The sequence below is a fragment of the Lipophrys pholis genome (genome assembly GCF_963383615.2).
Source record: "Lipophrys pholis genome assembly, chromosome: 2".
Lineage (NCBI taxonomy): Eukaryota > Metazoa > Chordata > Actinopteri > Blenniiformes > Blenniidae > Lipophrys > Lipophrys pholis.
The window spans coordinates 12,503,505-12,524,107 of record NC_137636.1 but is presented as its reverse complement, the minus strand read 5'-3'; the positions used below and the strand labels follow the sequence as shown (position 1 = coordinate 12,524,107).

The 20,603-nt window shown below is 39.3% G+C and overlaps 1 protein-coding gene across 1 annotated transcript in view; it reads right to left on the bottom strand.

Moving 5' to 3' along the window:
* The window catches only part of syt7b (synaptotagmin VIIb), a gene marked incomplete at its 5' end in the record, with an annotated part of 81,968 nt that extends 62,095 nt beyond the window's left edge, over positions 1–19,873 (bottom strand). Inside the window, one exon of the mRNA XM_080458056.1 lies at positions 19,801–19,873. Within this exon, the coding sequence (XP_080314182.1) occupies positions 19,801–19,873 (73 nt within the window). The remainder of the gene's footprint in view (positions 1–19,800) is intronic.
* Positions 19,874–20,603: the final 730 nt, after the last annotated feature.

Here is a 20,603-nt window from a genome sequence, read left to right as displayed (position 1 = left end):
TGACCTCTATGTTGACCCGTCAATATTTCTCTCTTTTGCCACTGATCTGATGGACCTTCCACCCTTGATATCATTGACTGCTCTCTCCAGCGCTTCAAGAGGTGTTGAGCCCCAACTTAACATATAACAAACACACCAAATCAGTTCAACTGAAATGCCATTTAATACCTCAGAGACCATTGAACCATTTGCTCAACTTACCCCACAGCCTGTGGCTCATTTTACCCCATAGCCACCAGTTTGGGGAAAAAAAAGTCTCTTTGAAATTCAGACAGTTTACTTTAGTAAAGTGATCAACATGATTTCATACGTTAGCAAATCACCATCATGCATAATATAGAATTTTAGACCTGGATACATTTGCTTTGGCATAACAGTCATTTTATCTGTTATGCAGAAAATGTACTTTGACAAACAAAAAACAGTTTTTTGTGTAAAGAAAAATTACCAAACCCATCTCCCATGTGACAAACAATCTGTACAGTTACCTGGATACAAGGGGTGGGTCAACTTACCCTCTGGCTCATTTTACCCGACTCTCCTCCACTCCATATTCCTCCCACAATACAAAGACATGCTTGTAAGGTTAAATGGTGATTTTTCGTCGTGCGAGAGTGTGTGCAGAAGATATGTGTCTCTCTGCATTAGTTTTATCACACTGACTGGTGATGTGTCCTGGATGTACCCTGCTCTTCATCCAATGTTAGCTGGGGTAAGCTGTATCATGAATTTAGATCACATGGGTATGCGATTTGAATGGATGGATGAAACTTTACAATGCTGCTCGGCAATAAATAACTTTTTTTTATTTTGCCAGAATGTGTGCTGTTTGATGCTTTTGATCATATAGAGGTAGTCTTAACTTTAATTGTGCATCACTGAAGAAGAGTCAGGACTTCATTACAGAAGCTCTGCACTCATTTTATTTTTATTTATTTATTTTTTTTTCATAAAAGTCTTAGCCTGGCCTTGGTTTTCATTTCTTTTGTCTCTTTTACTTTGAAAGTATGTCCTGCTCCATACCGAGTTCATATCTCAACTTCTCTTTCATTAAAGGCACACCTTGGTCAAGGCTATTCATAAAAGGTTAAATGGCAATATATTGCAAGTAATTATTGTGCCTCGACCAATATTGTAGCGGGAAAAAAAGTTACCCATAATACTGTATGCTGTTCAAGCTTGATGTTGAGACAAAGAGACTGAATACAGGGTAACCTCACGACTAACTGAGGGAGAGCTGTCCTAAGAACCAGAACCTCACCAGGTCAGATCAGTCAACTTATTCTTCTATTAATCTTTGTTTAGCCCACTTGTTTCTACATGTTGGAAAGGGACCGCACATGCTTCTGCTGTGAAGCTGAAACCAGAATACACAAAATAAAATGAATAGGTTCAAAATAAGAAAGACCTCCAAGGCTGCACAGGTGAAATCGATCATTTGAAAGAAGAGAGTGTCAGGAGGTGGGGTTTAAAGGAAATTCTTGTGTAGTTTATTTGAGGTGAGTTGACAAGCGTCTATTGAGTGGAGACCATGAACTGTCGGGAAAGGATCTGTATCAGTGGTGCGCCTTTGTATTAATGCAACAGAATTGTGTATCCATGGAAACACATGCATTCCAACATGTGAGTAGAAAAAAGCTATTAAAGCAAAAGATGTTGTGCCTGCTCCTTGTTGAACAAGTCTCCATTTGAATAGTTAATGAAATGTCCTCATATGATTACAAATTACCTCCTTTCTCTCACCTGTTAAATATATTTGGCATTACTTATAAAGCCTCAAAAAGCACATCGTTAGTTTTTGTTTTTGAGGTTTCAGTGCCACTGAAAAGTGAGAAAAAGTCCCAAAGTGCAAAAAAACATTCACAGTCACATGTGTTACATTTCCCTTAAGGGGTAAAAATCACTAAAACTGCCGGATTACCCTAACAAGCGCGACAGCATCAGTCATTTGAGGAAAGTCCATGTGACAAAACCCTCCAGCAGTCAGAGTAATGATTGGAATGGATGCCGTGACTATTGAGGAGATCAGGGTGGATGGATGGGCCAACAAAATGCCAGACTTGTGAACACTGCATGCAGCTGTTGTCGGTAACCTTATCATCTGTGTACCCACTAGGGTTTCTTTAAAGTAATCTCTCATCAGAAAAGGTTTTTACCTAAACATACATCCTTCCCTCAAATGATCCAACTCACATTTAGGCTTAAAATGTCTCAACATTAAGAGTTGTGTTGTGACCAGTTTTGCATATGTTACAAAAAAACAAGTTTATGGTTACATTAACAGTCAGTTACATTTCATGAAATTAGTTAATTTACTTCATTAATTACTGAAAATTAAATAAATTTACTATCTTGGCTAATTAACCTTCCCATTAGTTTTACTTGGTTTTGACTGATTTACTCATTTACAGAGGCAATTAGATGAGAAGAAGATGTTCCATAATGTAGACATTATAAGTTCTTGAAAGAAAATGATTTATCAACCAAGGGAACAGCAACAAGGAAGCTGAGATCAACTACAAACACGCAAACAGATCATATAACGAGGTAAGCTGATGGGTGTGTATTAGTGCTAACACATCACAGGTATGGCTGAATGCTAATATTAGTTAGATAAGATAGTTAGTTTAGTTAAACTAAATTGTATTCCATCTTGCAAACAAAAGTACTTTGTGTGGAAAATCCAGGGCGGCTGGGTTGGAAGAGCGGTTCAATCCCCCATCTCGCTCTGTCTCTGGATGAACGTGTCCTTGAGCAAGACCTTGAATCCCAAATTACTCTTAGTGGAGGCTGGGCACCTTATGTGTGTGTGTGTGTGTGTGTGTGTGTGTGTGTGTGTGTGTGTGTGTGTGTGTGTGTGTGTGTGTGTGTGTGTGTGTGTGTGTGTGTGTGTGTGTGTGTGTGTGTGTGTGTGTGTGTGTGTGTGTGTGTGTGTGTGTGAAAATAACAGCTCTGGCTCATGACAAAACTAATGACCGGCTCATGAGCAGGATAGAGCAGTAATTCCCAACCAGAGGAGCCCGACCCCCATGGAGGGCACCAAAGAATCATCAGGAGTCCTGAAGCTCTCCTGATTTTAAGGGGAATAACATTTTTTTTTTTTAAATGTTTTAAAAATTACTGACTCACCATTTACAATAGAAGTAGAAACACAAAGGTAAGCTTGCAAAGGAAGTAACAGGATAAAAGAGGGTGGCGCTTTATGCTCAAGATAAAGATGGATCCGTCAAAAAAAATAAAAATAGTGTAACAAGACAGTTACATAGAATGTGGCTTAGTAGAAGCAATGGACAAAATTAGAACTGAATGCATCTTTTGCGGTGAAAGTTTGAAACCATGTAAGCTGAAGCGGCACCAGACCACCAAAAACACCTCAAGATGGTGTGTCAATCCAGAGAATTTATCCTCAGAGAAAAATAAGTCATTGTTACTGAATATAATAAGGAAACTGTATTCCACATCTAAAATTGTCCAGGGCGTGGCGCAGGTGAGGTGGTCTAGGTCTCCACTGGTAGAAATTTGGGTCCCTCCAGAGAATGTTTGGGAGCCACTGGAATAGAAGGACAGTGAGTCTGCAGAGCTCTGTTTTCAACAAAACGAGCAGCAAGTCCAGCAAATCTCCAATAAAGCAATGCTAATGCCAAAGTAACCATTACACCATAATGTGCCTGGCTGACAGAAGTAAAATATGAGAGGAGAATTAAAAGGCTTAATCACGGTGGTGTGAAGGCATTACTATTATGTACAAAACAACGGACCTAATTTCAAGGCACTGTGGAGACACACTTTACATTAGCACATTAAGTGCGTGGTTAGAGGGTGTTGCATCCCATACTCCTATTTTTTAAAATAATTATTCTTCAGAGGTTTCTTTTCACATTTGTGAATGAGGCATGTGGGAGACGAATCCCACGTACATTCATACTGTTCAGTGTAAATCGTTCTTTTTTGATTCCGACTGCTAGTCCTTTCTCTCTCTTTCAGAAAGCCTATATTCCCTAATAGATGCCAGCTGACTTCATTACACTCCTGCCAAGCCATCAGTGTGACTCTGTAACCCTGCAACTCATTCAACTGAAACGTCAAAAGCGTTCGCTCTGTGCCTGTTTCTTACCCGAGCCAAGCCCCACGGGAGACGAGCATCTACCACATTGGCCACTTTACAGTTTAAGCAGGTATTTTTTTTATCGCAATACAGAAGTAAATGCCGTCTATCAGAGATATTTGAGACTATTATGGGGGTCAAGTGGGACAAAAATACAGACTTTCCTGCGACAGGCTTCAGTGACTAAAGACTGGAGCGCCATGTGTTATGTTGCAGCACATGTGAAGAGCAGCAAATAGGCTGTTGTTTGCTGTCTCAGAAGGCCATAATACCCCAGACCCATGACTGACTCGTAACCTAATATAGTTGACTGGCAGGTGTGTTTATCCAGGCAAAACATCTTAACCGTCTGCAGGCAGAGCCATCAAAGCATGTTTCTGGAAGAACGTGATGTGTTGTCCATAATGAGGAGGATGTGGGACAAGACAGGCTACGGGTGAATGGATACAACTGAGGAGTCATTATGACTCGCACAGAAATACTGAGGAGTAGGAGAGAATTGGTGGAGGACGACATAAAAGACAAAAAGAACAAAACAAATAACAGATAATTGCCACAGATAAAATATAAGCAACTACACAATCAAACATCTTTTAAATTTTCATTACTATCTAGTTAATGGTGTCCGTTTATTCATCAGCTTTTCACTGCTTCATCTAACTTTGAGTTCTGGACCACTGGAGCCGATCGTAGCCGAGTATTGGCAAAGGCAGGGAACAATCGGGACATGGCAAACAAAGAGAGACGGACAATCACACAGGCTCTCATTCACACCTTCAATTTAGAATTACATGTAGGTGATTTGGGAGTCACAAATAAACCCTCAAAGCATTTTTGTAGAATGTGTAAGAAATCCAGTGTACCCAGACAAAACCTACTCACTTACTGTAGAACAGAAAGGCCTTTAAGTCCTGATTCAAACCATTCAACTTTTTATTGCTGTACACAATCTAAGTCATTCCTCCGTCAAACACTTTCTACCACAGATAGAGGCACTGGAATCAACTTTTCAATCAAACTACAGTATCCATCAGCCATCCATCTTTCACTGCTTCATTCAACTTTGGGATGTAAGGACTGGAGCCAATCCTGACACTGGGTGAAGGCTGGGTTTAAGCGCTCACGCCTGTCTGCATGGTGTTCTCAATGTCATCGTGTGGATTTCACTTATTTCCATGCCTTCAAAACTACCATCGCATCGATCAATAATCTTTTGACCTTCTTAAAATGATCACATTAAGATTATTACATTTCTGAAGACGTCTGAGGAGGATTTCTACTGTATCTCTGCAATGATCACTTTACACTAGTTATTGTTACTAACTTTGATGAGAAGGGACATGCATGGATTATCTGCTGTTACTGAAAGGGACTGGGGCTGAACTATATTGTCTTCATCCTCTTACTAATCAAGTCTAACAGCAAGTTACTGGGTGGTTAAAATTTGTATTTCAGTTTTACTGATCCATTTTATTTGCTGGGCCATTGTTTCAGTTTCTGAAAAGTTAGCACGTTCTTTTTAATTGTTTCGGCTGCATGGGGGAAAATAACAATTATCTACAGTGCAATGCACACAGAACACAGATTAATTACTGCTTTAACCAACTAAAAGTGTCCATTTTGGTAATTTATCTATGTTCAGCTGCTCCTGAAAGTTTCATTTATAATTTATAATACTTTCCTATTGTCTAAGTAGCACTGCAGACTGTCTGTATTGTTCTTGATGTCACCACTGACAACATTAACTGAAAACATCAAGGAAAAGATCAGACCAGATCATGTCTGTTATATCTGTTTTATTATGTCTAAAAGTAGATCTCAGTTTGTCCGCTGAAATGTTTTGGCCATTTTGAGGTTTAGACTCTTATCCATCACTAAGTACCACCGGGGAGGCATTGCAGCATGTTGATGATCTCAGACATACAGCGAGAGACTAACAACAGAGAGGAACAACAACAAGAAGTCTTGCAGCAGATGGTTTGGCCTGCACAGATCTCTGATCAAAACACCACAGAGCCAGTTTGGGATTACACGAGGACAGAGAAACAACTGCACAAGCTAAATCCACAGAGCAGCTGTGACAAGTCGTCTCAGATGTTTGGAAAATCTCACCGGTAATGCACTTTACACGACTCGATATAAGTAACTGAACTGGCAGCGAGATTGTTTGATGCTTTGTTTTCTGTTTGACTGCAGGTCATATAAAGTTAACTGACACACAGAAATGATTTGTCACATTAATTCCGAGAGGCTCCTCAGTTTAATTTTGGTGGCTGTTTTCACAGGCCTGCACACTCCACCGCCTTTCACACTCAACGCTACATCAAATCTGCAGCTGAAAATAGTTTTTCTTTTTTCCGGCCTGAGAAAGGTTTAATGAAAATTCTGCAGTGCCAGGCTGTTTTAGGAAATTGGTAATTAAAGTGTAACTTCATGAGTCATTTTTAACATTTAAATCTTCAGTGGGATTGAACGTGTCACATCTTAGAGAATAGACTCTATCGCTAAGGCAGGCCGGTGAAAGTGAAATTAAACTCACTTCAAGGCAGGCAGACTGAGCAAAGGCAGGCACAAAATGGCAATAATTCTCGCCTCTTTTAACAGTAGAGTGAAAGTAGTGCGCAACAACACCTTCAAGAAAGCCAAACTTGTATTTGTACTGAAGGCAGTAATGAGAGAAAAGGAGGCAGGTGAGAAGAAGGGTGGGAAAGATCAGATGATGCAACTGGTGGGAAAGCGTGCAGCAGGTGGAAGTGACCTGAGATGACACAAGGGTGAGTGACAAAGGAGGAAAAGACTGAATTAAAACTAGACTTCAAATCTGTGGCAGTCTGGAGCTGGCAGGATAAGGAAGTTGGAGAGAATTATTAGACTGGGGTGGATGTGCCTTACCCTAGTCGTCTTATGAACTGTTTAAATGGGTCATTTTCATCCTGAATGTCTTGCTTAATCCCAACAAATGTTTAACACATTTTTCACCCTGGGAGAAACCATGAGGATATGCATTTATGGAGTAACGATGCCCTTCTGCTGATTTACTTTTATTACCGGGGATGACAAAATCTATCCCCACTTATTGTGATCAATGTTACTTCACACACAAACTGAACAAAACTCATAAAGTAAATTAATTACAAGGCACTAAGTAAAAGGTCAGCTGCCAACTGCCTGAGTAAAACTGATGATAGAAAGGTTAGAAGTGTGTTCTTTTCTCTAGGATATATGCATTACAATACACTTTGTAAAAATGTTATTAAGTATTATCAAGGAACAACAATTGACTTGTGATTCATGACTTTTTTTCCTTTTAGTTATAGCACACTTAGTATTTTCAACACGAGTAGCTATTCCCTTGAGCGAAGTAAAGAAGAAAAAAAAACGGAGCTTCTAATCTGTGGTATCATGCAAATGTGGAGCTGGAATCAGCAGTTACAATAAATAAGATTGACTTCATGTATTCATGAGAGGTGAGTAATAGCAGTATTATCGCCACACTTGTTAGTAAAAAAAAGAAAAATAAATGCTCCCTGATCCCATGGAAATAATCCCGGATTGAACCTCTTTCGTTTTGGAAAATTAATTCTCTTTGCAGTGTGACACCGGCTAAAAGCGTACGTTAAAAGCTTGGCATTTTGCATTTTCTGTCACATCATTTTTATCACCTTTCTCACACGCCAGGTAAACCTATTTTCACCCCATTTTAAGACTAATGGGCGGCATGCTAAATTCAGCTTTTTTTCCCCACACATCATTTCACAAAATCACGCTCATGTGAGTCTGAATTTGTGGCACACCCGCCCCTAAGTGAATATGCTGTTGTGGTTGGTGAAGCCCTCGTGTTTGTTCATTCTGGCCGGATGTGCTGCCGTTGCTGTTTGTGTGAGGACAATTCCCTGTTGTATGATCGCCTGAAAGAGACACTGCCTTCAGCTCTTTCAACCCTATAAATGCAGACTTGTAAGCTGGCATGTTGCAAGCCACTTGGCCAGCCCGAGCTCGAGCTCACATCATTTGTGATGAAGGAAAGGAGCCCCTTGAGTCCTTTCCACAGATGTGGCTTCACGCTGAAATTTTCACTTGATTTACTGGACACGATGATCCAGCAATATCCCTGCTCGCACCCCGGGGCCATTGCAGGAATAGCTGCTAACTAACTGGCTGAATCTAAAGAAAATTCCCAACAACAGTTAACTATTTTAAAAGTTTTATATCTTGGAATATGTGATGGAATACTTTAGCATTATACACTAAATCTGAAGATTCAGTTTATTGATTTGGAAATTATTTATAGCAGATTTTCAAAGGTGATTAAAATGCCACATTGTCATATTGAGAGTTGTAATAGGACTTACTACATAATATAAGACACTTTCTAAAGAAACTGCAGTTAATTACTAAGTACAAGCGCACATGCACGCTTCCTCATTCTGAAACTTTATCATGGCACCATTTTTGAACAGGGGAAGACAACATAGAGAAAAGCAGTCAAATTAGTCTTTTTCATAAGTGACTTTAACCTGAATAGACTGTAAAACAAAGAAGCCAAGATAAGATTAATTACATATATGCCAAATGGCAAAGCGTGTCCCTTTCCCCGTCCTTCTTCAGCCTCCTTTGTGTACTCATATTAGTCTGGTTTTGTGTCCCAGTTCAGTCACAGTCTCCAGACTGAATTGTTGGATGTGCCTAATTTCATGGGCTCATTCAAATATCACCCAGAAAAGCACCGATTTGATGAAACTAGTTCACTTCCTGCAGCAAGTAGCTTACAAGGTTCTTACAAAGTTACACAGCCAGACTCAGTTTGCATGTACTGTAAAGTCATGTGGAAATGAACACTTTTCAAGCAAACTGCAGTCCTTTTTTTCATGTGAAAGGTAATTATGATATGAGTGAGGAACTTTTGCACTGTGAATAAAATCACTGTGAATAAGATTGTGACAGCAAAACACACTGGCACCTGAGTTCGAAATTCTGGGAGAAAAATCAGAAATGTCTCCAAAGAAAATCACATTTATGGACAAAGAAAATCACTAACAAAATCCTGGCATTCTCCACCTTGTCAGAGGAAAGCAGCATGTGTTCCACCTGAGCTTCGTGCACACAAACACATCAAAGCCAAACGAGAAAAGTGACCCTGAAAATCAGAAATCCAAATTTTAAATTTTTGCTTCACAAATGCATTTCCAGTCAGTAAGGAGATGGAGCCTCGAGAGTGACAGAAAGGACCGAATATATTTTACTGCAAAAGCATGGAAGAAGCTCAGTTTGCCTCTGTCTTCAAGCCAAATGCACACTTAATCTTTAGCATTGTACTTTTGTTTAGAGGACAAACATTCCACACTATAGCACTGAATGACTTACTTTCCCCCCAAAAGTCCCTATTTCTTCATTTTTATACGGTCTTATTATATTTCTTTTTCTTTTCTTTGTGTCGCTTCAGCATCAACGTTTTCCATAGTATCTTAATGTACAACGATATTAAACCTGAACAACAAAGCTGTGAACTACAATTCCTTACATGGATACTTGTGATACAGAGTACTGCTATGAGTGCTTAATTGCAATTATGTTTCTTTTAATTGCTTCATAATATTTTTTTTTGTGCATTTTTTGGGCTAATAATTACTAACTACTCATTCACAGTGTTTTGTATAAGACAGGCCCTCTCCTGATATTTATTTAGAATGATTTTATTGCATTATTGCTTTTTTTCAGCTGATGTTATTTTGTCGCATCATAATAAGATGTGACTTAGGTATATGAAAACATGCTGGTATTTACAATGGATAGCACTTTAAATATAAAAGTATCCTCTTCAATGCTGCAAAAGTGCCATAGAACAAATTCCATTACGACTGTATTTGATTACAAACACACACACAATTGTGCCCCAAAAAAACAGTGACACGGCAAAATGCTGATTAAAAAATTACAATAAATATAAAGTATAAAATGGAAACAGGGCATCAGAGAGGGAGTTCAGAGTGTCTAAAAAACTTGTGAGGGAGTGAAGTAAAGCTAAGAAAACTACTGCTATGATAGAGAAAACTAATCGTGGGCTAAAAACACACCAACCACAGATTTTATTTCTTTCTAATGTTACATTTTCAACTTTTGTTCAGGTTTGACTTATTGTCCAGGGAATAAGGTATATTGTACTTATCTCAACACAGCATTCTTGTGATGTTACAAACAGTTTTGTTCCATCATGCGCTTGATTAAAAGATGTTGAAGTGTCTGCTTTAGATTTGTTCTTCCAACTAACAGTTGCGTTTCTCTTGTCCCTAATTTACACCAGCCGGGACAGAGCTGTGTTTTGTTTTGTTTTTCTTCATTTCTTTCCATCACATGTGCATCTGCAATTTCTACCAATATCCGAAGGCAAGCAGTTTGTCGACATTGTTGTTTCGGATCTTTCTTTCTTTGGTGTTTCTGCTTCAGAATCATAATTAGTTTTTGTGAATTAACTGCGATTAATCACACTTTTCTTTCATGTCTGTCATTATGAATTGCAGAACATGTACAACATTAAAACATGATTTATTGCAGTTGGTCATTTTGCATTATGTATGTTGTGCATGTTGATCTTACGTTAACAACACATTTGCAATGTATTGCACAGCCCTAACAGATACTGGTATCACTATTACTGCATCCCCAGTTCATCAGAATGATGTATAAGCCTCACAATGATTGAATTATCTGACAATAAGTAAAGTTTGCAATTTTCTTATTTCAACTCTGAAAGTGAGTTTTGAACCATGGCGATTATATAATGTGGTTAACTTTTATGTCTGCAGGTTAAACTGTCACAAAGAGTGATAACATCATACTTAAGAGACTGAAAACTGACTGAGGTGACAGAAATGTAATGTGGAAACAGTCAAAACACAGAAATCAAAAAGATGTAGAGTTTACATTGGGTTCAGCAGGCTCGCTCTGCCTGCAGCACTCACACATTCTGAACATGAAATTGTTTCCTTTCTGGGAAATAAAGATGATTTCGTGTTGTGAGGATCACTGCACGTGGTACCGTGCACTGTCAATCATCCCAGGGAGCAGATGGAAAAGAGCCACTATTTCAACATTAGAATATCAAGTCCGGTGGATGCCGGCATATGAGTTTCTTTGTAGTTTCTTTATACTTTATCACAATTGATTAACTCAGAGAGACTTATTCAAAACGTAAGCTCATACCTTTTTTGTGCCTTTTCATACAAAATATTACATACATTTATTTTCTTGAAATAGAGTCTGGGCTCTTAATTTTAGAGCTGTGGACTTGTGCCAGGATTCAAATTCTAATCTTCTTGGTGTAACATCATTGCAGCGATAAGATCAGTCTTCCATCTCAGCTCTTCTGCTGTCTGGTCAGTTCGTATCTGATCTCCCTCCCTGTTTCTGTTGCCCTTTTTTCTGTTTCCTCCAAAAAAGAAAAAAACCACAAAGAAAGACACAAACAAAAGCTCCTGAACACATTTCCCCTTGCACACAATACGCTGTCTGCTGAGATTGAGAGATGGTCCAGAAAGGGGCTCATGTCAGACGTAAAAGAGAGTTGATGACTGTGGAGATCGGGCACCATCACCGTCATCTAACCAAATAATCTACTGTAAATGTTGGGTGTGTATTTGTTATTAGGTTACAATGCGGCACCTCCCTACACACCCTCTCTCATTACGCAGCTCAGAGAACTCCATTATGATCCGTTATAATGAGGCCAGCGTGCCGCCTGGTCAACAGTTCAGCCACAGAACAATCTCCCTCTGTCAATTTACTTTGTTTAGTCAAGTATGAGGTCAGACTAAGTTGCAAAATACTGCATATATGTATATATATATATATATATATATAGTCAGTTTTTCACAAGAACAAACAAGTTGGTGCCTATGCAAACATCTTCAACATTGTGTGCTCAATTAACAAAGGTCCTTTGACCAACATTTGAACTTAAAGCAAACGTACGTCACAATATAGTTTGAATGTACAGTATAGCTGAGTATGATGGGAATTCATTCATCCGTCTATCTACATGTATTCTTAATACCTACTTTAATATGATTTTATGCGTGCATATATGACACACATATATGCACGCATACACACACACGCATTTTCAAGTCCCTTAACAAGCATGTTATTAAGCTCGGGAAGGAAGCTGAGATTCTCTGAGAATTTGCAAACTGCTACTTCCACTTGCACTACGTCCAGCTACTCCAGAATGTAGCAATGCAAGTAGTTGTCAGAATATAACAAACATACATACAACTTGGTGGGTTGGCCTAAAAGCCGAGTGATCGGGATATGCTCACATATACTCTGATTCCAACTGTCTGAGGCGTAACTGCATGTCAAATCCAGCCTTTCACTGTCAATCTCCCCGAAAACAACCTGGTGGTTTGTAAAGACAAATGGCTTTGGGATTACAGAGGTTAATGAATGAAAAGTCGGATTCATAAATCCGCCCCAAAAGACATCTCAACATTGCTGCCATCACTTGTTGCAGTTTTTATTATTTTGCCTTCTTATTCCGCTTCGCGACTCTGCTTTTAATTCTGTATTTGTAATTGGGTACTTTTGTCTTATTTCTGTTTTGTTTCTCATAGGTTTTTACTTCCAGCATGAAGCGTTCACTTCTGTATTTTCTTCTCCTAGTTTGCCAGTCACCTGCGATGAAATATATCAACCTGCATAAAAGAGTTCAATGCAAATAAAAACATTATATATTTATTGACTGGGAGACTGCACTCGTAGGACAACAATCTGACAGAAGGAACATTTTCGAGAAGTATCCATCCATTTAATCTGATGCATAAATAATCCTCCCATAAGTCACATCGACACTACCTCCTTCCCAACATCACTCAGTATTTACTATCCTCACTATAAATCTTAGAGAAGCTTGCGAGCTGGTAAAGGCTCCAAGAAATATGCACCTCCTGAAGTTTAACTCTGTCAACTTTGTGTCACCCTCCTACTGTTATTTTCAACGGTAACGTAGCAACAACTGCTCGGCAGCATAGTTACTAGCGTTTGCCCTGCAGCAGTGTGACTGGCATTTTTAAACTGCGCACTCCGACTGTCACCTCAATCACGTAAAGACAACAGGAAGGTAGGAACGCAGTCCAACTGAGCAGACTTGCACACAAGCGCCGTGCGCAACGACTCAATTTGCATACGATACTACTGTATGTGCACCATACATCTTAAAACAGCCTAATCCTATTATGCAGGATATTTTACATGAATTATATATAATTTCTCTTCTTTGTCACACTGATTTGAAGAATGTGGAGCTGAGAAGGGATTAATGCCAGGCGGACCATGTAAGGCAAGCTAGTGTGAAGGATCAATCTTTAAATGAAACATACAAGCTACAGTATACGAGCGGACCACTGACGCTGACTTATAGCGTATTTTTCAGGATGCTACATTATTATTTTCTTCTTTTTCCCAGTAAGTAATTTATACGGGCATGAGTCAAACTTAACTTCACAGGTTTTGATTTTAGTCTGCATGAAAAGTTTGGTTGAATCTATGAAAATAGACCATCATATCAGAAATAAAGGGGAAACTTAAATTAAAGTTTTGTTATTCATATAAAACCAGAAGTTTTTTTGTTATGGACTTTTTTTTCATCACTTAAGCAATATTTGCAAAAATAAAAACACACACGCAGGAAAAATTTAATAAAAGGCCCGTGGCCCAAAATCTTAATGGAGTCTTATCCTGCTCAGGTCAGAGTACTAACCACTTTACAACAGTACAACTCTTGATTCTAAGTCTGGTTCTGCAGGTTTCTTACTGTTAAAAGACGAGTTTTCCCTTTTCCCAGTTGTTTATGCTTGCGCTTGAGAAATTGTTGAATCTTTTTTTTCTTTAAACTTGCCTAGAATGTGACTGTGTTGTATTTGGCACTCTATAAATAAAGTTCAATTGAATTTAATTGCTATACTGTCTTTATATGTAATTTTATTGTATTCATTTTTATTTGGACATGCAAGAGCATCTCTAAAAATGTATTTATTACATATGAACTGGAAAGATTGCAAGCCTTTTCTGTTTTATTCTTCACTACAACAGTTTGGAGTGGATATGGATGGATGGATGGATGGATGGATGGATGGATGGATGGATGGATGGATGGATGGACACACTAAATTCATAATATAACTAAACACTGCCATAGAAAAACACAAATTTGTCAAGCATATTTTTTGGTTTAAACATCTTGGAGGTCCAGTGACCATCAGAACATGCACCAGATGCCTGATCAGTTCAGTATACAGCAATCAACAGCTGGTCATGGCAGTCGCGGTTTCTGAAAGGGTCACTTTAGGGGCTTGTGTGAACGGTTTTATGACTTCATTACTGGCACTTAGACCTGAGAACAGTGTTAAAACTGCCCCACAGCACTATGATGGACTGCACCACTGAGTAGCTGTGACAGGGGAGTCCATCTGGACACACCTCCTGTAGCCCCTCTGCCTCACCGTGTCTCTGGGGGGGTACATGAAAGGGTGGCTCTGTCACTGCATCTCTTATCTTCACCTGTGTGTTGACTGCTAGCGCTACCTTTATTTTCCCGTGACCTCTCCTGCTCACCGAGGAAAGGCGTTTAAAAATATCTCTAATGTAGCTCATGCATGAAGACAGACAGATGCAAGACAACGATAGAGTCGCGCACACACCTGGGCTGTGATATACAAGGATGAGTGGAGCTGACGACAGCCGTGCAGAAGGCAGAGTTAGCAGGCGTGATGTAGGTGTGTGTGTTTAGGGATGAATGTGGATGTGTGTGTGTTTGTGAATGCACAAGTGAGTGGGCTGGACTCTAAACCGCCTCAGGACTCGACAGATCATCAGTCAGACTCTGTCCCATCCGCTTGACAAAAAAGGTCTTGCTCATGGAGGAGCTGTGCTGTCATCCTACGCTCTAGTTTGCACCCATTAACAAGTACCCAGGACGCCCTCATCACCCATCACATCAGGATCACTTTAGAAAGACAGCCCTAATTCAAGATGGCATGGCCTCAAGGTCAGAATCAGACACAGGAACTGGACCACACTATTGTTTTCTGCTTACTGTGTGTCATGTCTGCAAATAGAGGATATGCATATGAGACAATGACAACCTCACAAAAGTAACAAAGTGAAAATCACAATCTGGTTCTATACAGGTACACTCTTATGTACAGTTTGCTTCAAATAACAAATAAAACCCATTGTCGGTGGCAAACAAAAAAAAAACATTAAAAATTTGCAGAGAAGATATCAAATCTGTAAAAAAAAGATGACCTCCCTTCGGATCCTAAACTAGTACTTAGGAAATACACTGAACTCCAGTGTGACTCTCATGATCAGCACACACCTTGCAGCTTGGTCACCACTGCTGTGTGACTTTATGGCAGTGGATAAATGGCGCACACTTCTGAGGTACATCCATCTTCTGAACTGCTTTATCCCAGTTCACTATACATCAGGACAGTGTACAGTTTGCCAGTCCATCATATGACAGTGAGAACGCTCACCACTACACCGCAGTGTGTCCCACCAGCCCTATAATATAAATATTTTTTACAAATAATTAGGTAAACTCATAGCTAACCATTGACTTCTCAGGAACTTCACTGGTAACCGAGTTAAACATAAACCTCTCAATCCATTCTAACTCAAATGCATCAAGACTGTGGTTTCAAGACATTGTTCCTTGAATCTCCCCAACATTGTCTCTGAAATCGTAGGACTGCTGATCCTCTCTCTGATGGCTGATTTCCCAAAACATTTCATTGCAGCCAACTGCTGGCGAACACATCAACTCTCGCCAAAATATAAAAGCAGAAGCCCTCAAAATAAAACCAATGGGCAGGTTTCCAGGTATTCTCTTCCAATCCCGGTCCTTAAACTTCATCCCCGTTTACAAGACAACAATCGACTTTGTTTCAAAAAAGTTTTGTACATAGACGGCAAGACATAAAGGATGCTTTATTAATCCCTTTGGGGAAATTCCCTTTCCCACATTTACTCTATTTCTTGGATGCGGTGGGCAGCCACATTATGCTGCTGCATGGAGCTGATGGGGGTCAAGGGACTTGCTGAGGGAGCCACAGTAACCGGTTCCCCGTGGGATTCCAACTTGCCAATTTCTCATCCCAAGTCCACTTCTCTAAACTCTAGGCCACCAATGGACTTTACCTGGCATACACACGAACGTGACCGAAAATGCTGCAGTTTGCATGTCACGTCACTAGTAGGTGCTGTGGGTTTGGAATACAGCCACTCAACACACACACAGAGAAGACGGTACACTGTAAAAAAAATTCAAGCTCCTTCACACTGTCTTTCTTTGTGTAGGCCCACTCACTATCTGGTGTGTGTCTCCACATGTTCTCCAGATGATATTAAATACACACTTCATTAGAGGAGTGCTGACAATTCCTAGACTGAACAGCACAAACAGCACACTGGATTCCTTTCAACCGTAGTGCGCATACACAGTACTCAGCAATTCAGAAAAGTTATGTCTTTCCTGTTGCCACTGAGACGGAGAGCAGAGCTTTTCCAAAAAGTGGCCCTTTGGTAGCTGTAGTACAGCAGAAAACTACAATCACTACATTTGAAGAATTTAAATGTGCTTTTACTGAAGGTGTTCATTTCTATGACATTTCCTAAAACTGTATGACGATCTGAAGAACTAAATGAGGATGTTTTGTGTGAGGTTAAAATGACTCAACTGCATCTTTTCCTCCCGTCTTGTCAGTAAATACCTGCTTATTTCAAACATCACACCTTTAGACTTACTAATTACTGTATGAAAACAAAAACTCCAAAGGTACTAAACATGTACACAGACAGCTACAGATCCTGTGGACACGGTAGGATTTCCTCTGCCTGGAGAATGTCGTCCACATGAGCATCTGCGTGGAGATATTATTATTTACCCTAACTCTCTGTAGTTGCCCCCGACATGATTTGTTGCTATTTATTTGCCTGACTTTGTTGGGACTCGTTAAGTGAAATCTAGAGATACACTATCTGCTCAGGTCGTCCAGTACACAGTGTTGGTGCTTTCATAGCAAAGTAGCTGCACGAAAAAGTCCACAAGGTCACAACTAAATCGGAGGTATGCAAATTTCCTGCAAAGAGCCTACACATGTACACTCTCTCTCACAAAAACTAAAACTTCAGATGCCATAGAGCATTTCACATTAGTGAGCAAGCAAGGTGCAAGAGTTTAAAATCCTCAGACAGAAAATTGATGGAAAACTCCTCGAAGCATCGAGATTAGCACCATTCAAGCGTTTCATACTGATTCTTGCTGAGGGATGAGCCGTTCCTCACAGATATTTTAGCAGGTTAATGCAAGTGAATCAATATAATTTATAACCAATGCATTGATGCAGTGAATGCATCAGCGTGCCTCTATAGTTTGTCATTTCCCTTTAAATGTGGTGACGCTTCAGGTGTATGAGTGACAACTCGACAGTTTCCAAACAATAAAAAGTAATTAATCTCAAATCGCTGTTTCATCCACTAATGAAGCCAAAACGTCACTGCATTTGTTACATGCTGTTAAGAAAAGTCCAAAATGACCAGAAGATGACTTCCGCTTCATGTTCAGCTACCATTAAAAACAAACAGAGCATTTTTTGTTTCACAGATCTCTCACAAGTCAAACGGCTTTCTGTATTTATTCTGGGAAGTAGAAAAAGAAATGCTTTTGTAGAAAAGGTCTCTGTTTTTTTTTTGTTTTTTTTTAATACACACCGGAGACAGACAACCATTTTTATGGTTGACTCACCTATTGGCATTTCATATTGGTTTAGCATTTCTATTGCATTCCCCTGCACAGAGATTTTCTTTGGTTAAAAGCCACTTGGAGGCATGCCAGCAGGCATTTAAGAGACTGTGTTGTTGCTTGAGCTAGATGAACCCAGATGAGGACAGAAACGTTTAGCCATGCAACTCCCCTGTCTGTTTAAATATTTCATCCTTTCTCTATCTTCACGATCAGACCTTAACGCAATGTAAAACTAATTGAAAAATGGAACTTAGAATTATTATCTGCTGGTTTTACTGCATAACACACACGCCTATGAAAATTTGAATTGATTCACTCCAGCCATATCTTTAAATTTAAGCGTGTCATGCTCATTTAATTTCAACATTGCTTTTAAAACAGTTAGACTTTATGGTGGTTACTGCAAATGTTTTCCTTTGTCATCGTCATGTGGAGCAAAAAAAAATTAAAAATGTCTTGACAAAGAAAAGGCCATGTGTCGTGTAGGACATGTATTTGACCAAGACAGGTGTTTAAAAGGGGATGAATAAACTGCTTTAAAATTAATAAATACAAATAACAATGACTACAACTGTGCTTTGATATGATCAACTCAAGAAATACTCTACATCTAGATTGTGCACATATACAGGCAGAGGTGTGTAAGTTACTGAATAATAGTAATTTCAATAAAGTTGGAGTTAGTTCACGAGTAAATGCAAATAACAAGTCAGCAGGATCTCTGGAAAAGAACTGTTGTGTCATTTCAGTCTTGATTAATTTGTGTAATTGCTGAAAGACTGTACGTCACTGAGGAGATTGAGGTTTTTAGAGGAAGATGTCCTTTAACCTGGATTGATCTGGTATGCGATTCTTTAAAAAAAAAAACTAAAAGAGTGGGGAAATAAATGGCTGAGATAAACTCCATGCAGACAGGGCTCATTTATGTAAGATAATGTTTATTTAATGCACCACAGGTCCTGTGCACAGAGTCTGGTGTGAGTTACGGTCTGATTTCATTCCTGTTGAAGAAACGAGTTGATTTAGGATAGATAAGGTGCTTGTCCAACCGTAAAAATAAGTTCAGTGAAATAATAATCAATAATCACTGGAGACAACTTTGCATCGAGTTAATACTGAAGCTACAGTGGGCTTCATGAGCAGCAACTTTACTGTAAGTGTTTTCAAGACAAAAGTACTGAGTAATGAGCTCTGTGAAACTGCAGCATTTGATGAATACTTTTATAATAGTAATCTGTTACATTCGTACCAGTTCATGCCACTGTGTTTAATATATCAAAAACAGTGATGGATGAAGTCAAAACTAATATTAACCAAGCTGGGTAAATGTGAAGCGATATGGGAACAAAATATCCTTTTTGAAATGTGTTATGTGAATTTTATCGCAATTGAAACAATCATTTTGTTTGGATGGTGTGCAAATCGGTTCACCTAAAACATTAGTATTACTGTCAATAGTGACTTTTCAGAGAAACTCTGCCAAAAATATTCTAAAATGACTAAGTTTGCATAAAAAAACTAACAAACAACAACTCCAACTGTTTATCAAACCATCAATGCTCCGATATTTCCACTGACTGCACATTGTGTTGATAAAATACAGCAAATAAAATGTGACTAGTGTATATGCAGGGTTCAGTGGGATGGGTGGACTCATCCAGGTCGGCCAGATCATTTCTCCACTGCAGAACGAGTTTGAAGACTTTAGAAACAGCCAGTCTGTTGCTGAAGAAGTATAAGCGCATGGGCGCAGTCTAACGAAAGCAATTTCACCTTATCAGTACAGCAGAATGGTATGAGGTTTGTTGTTGTAAGGAGTGAATCACTAAAGCATTACTGATGGAAGTGGCTCACTATTATGATGTATATCCTGTGATATATCTCCACTCACCTTCAGACCGCTTCAGTCTGGGAGCCGACTCGGGTTTCTGTGTAGGCACTGGGCTTATGCTGCAGAGTTTCATTACGTCCACTGAAACTTATGAATGTTGTGTCTTGTTTTGAAAAGCTATGCTTTAAAGATCTGAGAGGGTTCAGTAAGAGATACGCCTTAGTGCTACTGCCAACCTGATGTATTTTTAGAAATCAGTAGGTGTCTCTTGCGCTGGATGGTGTACTGCAAGTGTTTTCTGTCTTGGAAACTTCACAGACTACACAAGACATGGGATTGGGCGCGCTGACTTTATGTTTGCAAATCTAATTTCCTTGAAGATGCCTTTTTCATGCCCTCAGTCCACCTGCTTCGCCTTTTCTTGCCCACTTTCTTTCTTTCCTCGGAGCCAGCTGGATTTCTTCACTCCTCTTAGTCATATGTTGGATCCCTGTTGCCTGATGCATGCCCTGTGAATATGTGAGCCTTCTTGAGTTATTTAATCTCGTATAATCCCTGAAGAGGCTAGAACAGAGGAACATAACTCGGATTTGATTCCGGTTTTTTTTTGTTTTTTTTCCGTGTGACTAGGACTGATATTTTCCACATTGAGTTGTCCTGACTCTGAGATGGAGGATGTTCTTATAGACTCATTTATACAATGGTGCCGTAGCCATCACCAAAGGCACTAGCACTGAGGTTTGGTTTTTCTTTTTAAATAAACCAGCACTGTCACCTTGCAATGTCAATTTTAAACTTGTGTAGCTGACCAAACAGACAAAAAATTGAATATTTATAAATTTTAAGGAAGAGTAAGTTATTGT